The 8343-nt window shown below is 46.1% G+C and overlaps 1 protein-coding gene across 1 annotated transcript; it reads left to right on the top strand.

Moving 5' to 3' along the window:
• Window positions 1–4916: 4916 nt before the first annotated feature.
• LOC124681930 (acetylserotonin O-methyltransferase 1-like) lies at window positions 4917–6262 on the top strand. The gene is made up of 2 exons (XM_047216703.1): window positions 4917–5764; window positions 5891–6262. Exons 1-2 carry the CDS (start codon window positions 4949–4951, stop codon window positions 6191–6193), a joined length of 1119 nt encoding a protein of 372 aa, XP_047072659.1. The 5' UTR covers window positions 4917–4948; the 3' UTR covers window positions 6194–6262.
• The last annotated feature ends 2081 nt before the right edge of the window (window positions 6263–8343 follow it).

Here is an 8343-nt window from a genome sequence, read left to right as displayed (position 1 = left end):
GAGAACGTATCCAATGAACCGGCCCAACTCATGCACCAACTGCATCGGTGTATCCTGGATTCCTGGGACCTTGGATGGAAAATGAAGGGACATGGTCCGGTTGAAGGTGGGCTGCTTGACAAGTGCACAAAGAACCTCGTATTTTCTTGAATCGAGAGAATTATCCTCCTCAGATCTGGTTTTGTCTCTGCACAGATCCAGTCGTCTCTCCCTGCGCTCAGGTCATGTACTCGTGTAGCAAGCTCGAACTGGGGCGAGCGATGTTTCTCTCCAGATCTATTATTCTTCTAGAAGATTGTTTCAAGATTGTGAATTTCTAATGAGATATTGTGGTTTGGAGAAAATTTGGGATGGTATTAGGATTGGGATCTAATTAGATCTCAGATTTTCGGGCGAGCTCCAAGCTCGTGAGACTAGTGTGTACTTGATTTCAAAGCATGCAAAATATGGTCTCCAGTATTTCGTTTGATATAATTGAGTGAAACTGGTTGCCTTTTTGACCGGCTGGAAGCCCAAGTAAGGGTGAATGAGGAACACGGAGGGCTCAGGCATTGACTCCGTCATACAGCAGTACATCGGAGAAACGATGGGATCAGGAAGAAAATTTTCGTGCAATTCGACGACCTTAAAAGGTTCACCGTGTAAAATGTACCAGCAGTCACTTTGTGGATACATCTGGCACCCTTATTTTCTATCTAAAGGCCCATAACCCATGGTGCAGCCGGTGCATAGATTGCTTGGTTTCACCAGATACGTTCTCTCACAAGCACTTGCTCGGAAACCTAAGCACTTGACGGGTGGTCATAGAATAGCGCATGTACACGGATCCTGAGTCGAGAGGGGCAGCGCCGGTCCAGTCCGGGTCTCCGGGAGCAGCACTGCATTATAGACGTTGTACGATCCATGCATGCGCATGCACGTTTGCAAGGTGTGGCTAACGCGTGGAACGCGTGGGGTGACTCGCGCGCGCGTCCGTCGCATTTTTTGTGAGATGACTGATATACTCACTGATCTCCTTGTAAAGCATACCATGGTCTCCTGTACATACTACATCCGCTCCGATCAATAATCCTCTGGACCTTTTCAAGATTTATATTTAACTAAATTACGATGATTTTTTAATATGAATGATACATCTATTAAATTAATAATCGATATTTTCTCCTTCCTAAAATAGGATGCATATAGTTATTGGTTAAAGCCAAACTTTCTAAATTTCAGCAACATTTTTTCGATTAAGGGAAATTATTAATATCGCGAAGTTACCAATACACCCAGCCTCAGTGCCCTATTGGCAATATGGATACACACGGCCAAAAAAATTAGATAAACGAAAAAAGTCCCGCTAAAGTGACTTACTTATTGTAACAGCGGACCAAACACCACCAAGATAAAACCAGATATCAATTATCTCCAAAAGCGACGCCTACAAGAAGGAAACAATGTACAAGCACCGTCATAGCTCGGATCAACGATCATAGGTTTTCACCTCGGAGAAAGTTTGAACTCACAAAACAATGTCTTCAACAAGGATATTGCCAGGCACAATCAATTAAGGTCATACATTGGATTTTCTCCCTGCAAGTTTAGACACTGAATTCCTCTTGCGATGTCGTCCCCACTTACCAATGCCGCTGCTCCAAGTCACAAATCACCAAGCCGGAATCTCGCCAACACGAGGTAACAAACCTCCATAGCTAGTCCTCAGTTCATGGCTTCCATGCAATTCTCCGCGTCTAACTTCACCGTGGAACTAAGACATGTCCCACGACGGAGAAAGACCACAGAGCTTTGCAACGCTCTCTAAAACCAAACGGTTAGAAAAAACATGGTTGAGCGCGACCGAAACCCATCCGCTATGGTAAAGTCTAGGCATGTCGTCCATTTGGAATTCGTCGGCATAGGCTTCCGGAACTCGACAGTTTACCCAAGATCAATGAAGACAAGGGTCAAACAGTTCATCATCATGGTGTGAGAGGGATCCAAGAACTGACTGTCTCCATTATTTCGAAGCAGACGAGCAGGCTCCCACCCCGCCACCCGCCGGTTGACCCCCTTCGGCGGAAGAGGAGGTAACCTAACAAGAACCACGCGCACATGTCAGCCCAAGGACGGCAGCTTGCACCTCGCTGCCTCCCCACGTGCTTTCGAGCAACGGACTACCGCACCGATGGCGGTTCAAGGCGGGACCCTTGATCTCCGACTGCTACCTCCACTTCACACGCGGGCGCCTAAGGGGAATCCACTACCGCACGACCTTGGGAACCGGCCCATCCATCACCAGCAGACGGAATCCTCCACACGCGGACGCCGCAGAAGAGAAGCCTGTCGCTGCCGCATTGCCAGGGGCGCCGCCCCAGCCGTTGCATGCAGTAGAATACCAGCGCTGCCCCAGCCACCAACAACGAAGTGTCGCCACGATGCAAAACCCCCAGCACCTTATTTGGCGCTGGCCCGCCGCCACCGCAGCCCTTGCCGGCGGCAGCGGCTGCAAGAGAGGGCGTTGTGCATTTGGCTGAAGGCGGTGGCTAGGGTTTGCGCCGGTGTGGCTCTGGGGTCGACATGGGAGCCCGTCAAAGAAATTTGAGCAACTATATAGAAAAAGTATCAATATTATAATCTCGAACCAATATTGGTACTAGAACAATCTTGATATATACTTTGATATTATGTTCATTCGTTATGGTAAACATTATATTTTTTTATGTAGTTAGTCAAACTTTAAAAAGTTTAATTTTAACCAAAAATTATATGCATTATATTTTTGGTAAGGACCAAGTATATAGGATTGTATGGATTAATTAGGTGTTAAAGTGTTAACAATTTTGTGTGTCTCTTTTTTCCAAACCAAAAGGAGTATGTCGCATTCATCTTTTGAATGCAGAGGCAAGTCATGTCGGCCTACATTTCAAAAAGAAATAAGAGGGGGGTGCTCACGGACCCCTGAACACGAGTTCTTTATTTTTGAAAATGGACTTTCCCTTATATATTTCATTTCCGAATTAACCTTGGGGGCATACGAAGATAATAGTGTCTCTATGCGTCGCGCTGAGCACCTGTCCACAAGCACCTGGCGAATTAAGCATGGGCGCATGCCGTCCCAGCTTGGTCCAGACTAGCATCGCATAGATGTACCTTGTAGGAGAATTGGCTCGAGAAGATCGTCCTTCTAGCTAACGCGCGGAACGCGTGGGGCGGCTTGCGGGCCCGTTAGATTTTGAATGAGATGGCTGGTATACATTGATTTGCTTGAGGTAGCATATCACGTGCACCACGCTATATGACTGGTACACAGGAGACTGGCTTTTCAGAACCTGGGTGTATGTAAACCTACTTTTTCAAAAGTGCGTTTGTGATATAAAAACATGTTTTAAAAATCGGAACACAAAAGGAATGCAAAGGTGATCTCAAACATGTGCCCTGGACATGAGTTTTTTGACGAAAAAACCTTTTATTTTGCCTCGGCAAAAAAGTGAAATTTTACAGGGCTATATAGCAAAGATATATGTAACGTATTTTGTCTTTTTTAGATTCTGAAATAAAAAAGTGGTTTCTCCGCGAAAACTTTGTACGCACACATGGAACATGCATACGTACCTGTTATTTTTATTTCAGAATTTTTTTACATTTGGAAAATGCATTTTCCACCTGAGTTCACGTGCAGCCAGGTTCAACTGGGACTTTTCCTGGTACACAGTCCCCATGTAAACCATACTCTTGTTAAACCGTACTCCCTCTGTCCGCGAATAAGTGTAATTTCTCTTTTTTAGAAGTTAAATATTTTTAAATTTGACTAAAGTTCTACATAAAAATTGCAATATATGTAACATCAAAGTAGTATATTATTAAACTAGATGTCAAGATGAATTTAGCGATATTAATTCAATATTATAAATGTTGCTACTTTTTTCTAGAAAATTAGTCATAGTTAATAAAGTTTAACTTAAAACATGTCTTAACGTACACTCATTCGAGGACGGAGGGAGTATTCGTTGATGAGAAATGCATAATAAATTTGCATGCCCTCCTATCTTATACCATGCCGATGGCTCCATTGAATAAAACTTTCACTCAGAAAATTGACAAACATATGGTAGAAGAGTCTTTTGGCATGGGAAGAAAGCAAAAACGGGTTATTGTATGATGAAATGGGTTCAAGTTTGCAGGTCTAAGAAAAAAAGGAGGTTTGGGTATTAAAAATTTAAGGAGACAGACACAACAGGAAAACGCAACTGTGCTGACGGGGATTACCGTTGGTATAGCCTCGAAAACCGTTGGCGTAGGTCTGCGCCGATGGTGACCCTCGGTGTTATAGCCGAAACACCGTTGGCGTAGATGGTAGTCCTTGATGAGCTCAGTCCATCTACTTTGCCGCATATGTAACTTCTTCTGAGAGAAAATAAATTTCATGCTTTTGTGGTGAGTGTAGATCTCACAAAAAAAATCATGAGGTAGCGACGCCATGTTTTGAAGGCATGCATGGACTCCAAATCATGTGTGGGGGCAGTTGACCTCTTGAGAGGTCGTAGTTACCGAGATGAAATTAAGCTGCCCCTGGTCACACGGCAACCTAACGATTTCCTGTGGTGTGGGTGGCACGTAATGAAATTATGCATTGAGATGAGATTTTGATTGATGATTACTATATGCCATCATATTATGTTGGTATGAACAGATTCTTATTCGTCGACTATGGTACTTCTTCGTTAAGTCTGAGATGTGTTGTGAGCAAAACATAGGGTCCTTTGAAAAAGATGTATCTCGCTGAACAAGGTGTGAGAATGGATTTCTGGAAATTCTTGGTGCGTCCCGATCCAGTCACGCGCCATGTCCAGGGGAAATCACGTGCGCATGCATCTATATAAGACCCCCTCGACCAAGCTAGTAGCACACACTACATTTTCTCTAAAAGAGAAGGTAACAACAGCATACTACATACTCATACACAATGGCGCCGCACAAGCACAACGAACAAGACGACGAGCTGACCATGAGTACCAACGAGTTACTTCAAGGTCAGCTGGAGCTCTACCACCACTGCCTCGCCTTCGTCAAGTCACTGGCGCTCAAGGCCGCCACGGACCTGCGCATCCCCGACGCCATCAGCCGCCGCGGGGGCGCCGCCACCTTGTCCGAGCTCGCCGACGAGATCAATATCCACCCGACGAAGCTCTCCAACCTAAGGCGGCTCATGCGGGTGCTCACCACCTCCGGGGTCTTCTCACTGGTCCAAGGCAAGGACGAACCCTGTGATGGTGCTGCTGCCCCGCCTGAGTACTACGAGCTGACCGTGGTCTCCCGGCTCCTGGTCGAGAGATCACCACACGACCTGTCCCCGATGGTGGACACAATGGTAGACCCGGTATCCTGGAACGCTCTGCTGAAGATGCCCGAGTGGTTCACCGAGGAGCGACCGTCGGGGCTGTCGCTCATCGAGGTTGCGCAGGGCTGCGACTTCTGGGACACCACGGTGGGCGATGGCGGCAAGTTTAGCGGAGGCATGGCCGCCGACAGCCGCGTCGCCATGCAGGTCCTGCTCAAGGAGCACGGCGGAGTGTTCAAAGAAGTGAAGAGCTCGCTGGTTGACGTCGGCGGCTCTCATGGTGCCACCGCCACGGCCGTGGCTAAAGCGTTCCCGCACCTCAAGTGCACCGTGCTGGACCTCGCCGACGTGGTAGCCTTGGCTCCCGCCAACGACAGGGTGACCTTCGTCGCCGGGGATATGTTCAAGTATGTCCCGCCGGCGGATGCTGTTCTACTCAAGGTAAAAATTATTTACTGTACTTCAATTCCTTCCATAGGCAGCGCCATGCATGGTTCAAGTATTACCAGTACTCCATCATTCTTTTGTTTCTACTAGTCCATATACTTATGCGATGTTTTGTTCTAGTGGATTTTGCATGACTGGAAACACGAAGACTGTGTCAAGATCATGCGTCTGTGCAAGGAGGCGATCCCGGAGAGAGATGCGGGAGGAAAGGTGATCATCATCGACATGGTGGTCGGGTATCCGGTGACTCAGCAGCATGATTCCAAAGAGGCGCAGGCTTTCTTCGACGTCTACATGATGGGCATGGATGGAATCGAGCGAGAGGAAAGCGAGTGGAGCATGATTTTCTCCGAGGCCGGCTTCAGCGACTACAAGATCACTCCAACCAATGGAATTCGATCAATCATCGAAGTGTTCCCCTGAATGCATTTCAAGTTTCGAAGTTTTATGCTCCTCATTTTTAGTTGTAATAAATCTCGCGAGAAATTTGCTAATGTGTGCCTTCTCGTGAGAGGTACTCGAACTTTTAAATGTTGCGCTGCTAGTTTTCTGGCTGAGGCTGTTGAAGTTGTTACTTTCACTGATTAATTAATAAATTTTGATGTTAAGAATCAATCTGTGGTTGGATCGTTAGGAGAGAAGTGGCACCCCAAGCCTACCAGAGTTCAAATCTTAAGTTTGATATTTTGGGTGTAAGTCGGTCGAGTGCCCGTGGTCGCGCAACCTGTGGACCTTGGTGGCCTCCCGGTTCGGCCTTGCCTCACTCCGGCCTGAGACCTGGCGCTCTCCGGGCCCTCTATCAACTTGCATGGCCTCCCTTGCGTCTACCGCGCCAATGGAGGTGAAGGCTTGCAAGTCCATCGCTCTCCTGGTCATCTGGGCCATTTGGCGCGAACGTAACGACCGGATCTTCCGGGCCCGCGAGCGTCGACCGGTGGAGGTCCTTGGTGATATTATAGATGAGCGATCGTGTTAGGCGTTGGCGGATTGCCGGCACCTTAGAGCGCGAGAGTAGTCGCATGTGCCCGGGCTACCTTCGGGGGCCCTCCTTGTAACCTTTTCGTACTTTTGAGTTCCTTGTAACTCTTTTCCTCTATCAATGAAATCGCAGCTCTCCTGAGCTTCCTCAAAAAAAAAAAATTGGGTGTCCGAGAAAGCCGGAATATTCTTTCAATGTGGGAAGCGACGTTTTCATCGATAGTGAGGCGTCTATGGTGACTTCGTCAATCTCAAAACCCACCGGATCAGTTTCTCGGACTCAGACTCTCGAAGGTTCTCATAAGGGTAGAATGCGTGCGTTCATAGGCTGAGTGTACGTACGTATGTATAAGCATCTTCCAGAAAATAAAAAAAAAGTTTCAAGTTGAGCATCAAAAGAATAATTCTTTAAATGTTCTTACATGATATTACTTCATATAAGGATCACAATGGGCATGGTATGGACAGGGTAGAGCAGTATCATACCCATACTCGTATAGGCAGTTGGTATATACTTCAACCCATACCCGTACCCACGGGTTTAAAACTTTACCCATACTCATATCCAACGTGTACCCGTACCCACGGGTTTAAAACTTTACCCATACTCATATCCAACGTGTACCCGTACCCATTGGGTACCGGGTAAATCAAATAGTATACAAGCTCTTCAAAATTTTACATTTACCGATAGCTAACTTGATTAAAAATGAATTGTATCAACTTAATAACACAATTGTCAGAACGTAGAAAACACAATCTCATATTCTAACTCATAAATCAACAAGAGTATTTGTGTTTAATGTAAAAAATAATAATAGATGGGCATGTTATGATTATACCCGTGAGTAGCAGGCTATATCCGTACCCTGCCCATGACTTAATGAGTAGGGTATGTGTTGTTGGGGTTGACCTGGAACTCCATTGAATCTAGATCTCCTGCTGGGAAAGAGAAGGGGATAAGAAGAAGGCTTGTTTCCAGAAAACTCTCTTATCTTCTCATTTGACCAAACACACACGTATATACAGGTTTCACACCTTTTCACTTACATCCCTTACATTTCATCATATCACACCTAGCACCTACCAATACTCCCCCTCAAGATGGGGCGAAGATGTTTATAAGCCCCATCTTGTCACATGTTTTCAAGAAGGACACAACACTAACACCCTTAGTTAAAACATCTGCAAGTTGCTCTCCCGATTTAACATAGTTCACTCGAAGTGCTCCTTCCTCTAGTTTTTCTCTAATGAAATGTCTGTCGATTTCGATATGTTTGGTCCTGTGATGCTGGACTGGGTTATTCACAATATTAATTGTGGCTTGATTATCACAACAGAGTTGAAGGGCATCTCCCGTGTACAATTTTAGCTCGGTAAGTAACAAGCGTAGCCACATGAGTTCACATAAACCAGAAGCCAATGACCTCAGTTCTGCTTCTGCTGTAGATCGAGCAACCACACTTTGTTTTTTGCTTCTCCAACTAACCAAGTTTCCTCCAAGAAAGATGCAGTAGCCAGAAGTAGACCTTCTGTCATCCAAACACCCAGCCCAGTCAGCATCTGTATATCCTTCTATCCTTAGGTGTCCGCGG

This window comes from Lolium rigidum, unplaced genomic scaffold, assembly GCF_022539505.1.
Source record: "Lolium rigidum isolate FL_2022 unplaced genomic scaffold, APGP_CSIRO_Lrig_0.1 contig_61444_1, whole genome shotgun sequence".
Classification (NCBI taxonomy): Eukaryota; Viridiplantae; Streptophyta; class Magnoliopsida; order Poales; family Poaceae; genus Lolium; species Lolium rigidum.
This window is presented reverse-complemented; position numbering and strand designations above follow the sequence as displayed.

What these genes read in the sequence shown, in the direction of transcription:
- LOC124681930 (XM_047216703.1), top strand. Translation starts at nt 4,949, where the DNA reads ATGGCGCCGCACAAGCACAACGAACAAGACGACGAGCTGACCATGAGT. An exon ending in CGGATGCTGTTCTACTCAAG is followed by an intron (nt 5,765 to 5,890) that starts GTAAAAATTATT and finishes GTTTTGTTCTAG; the next exon opens with TGGATTTTGCATGACTGGAA.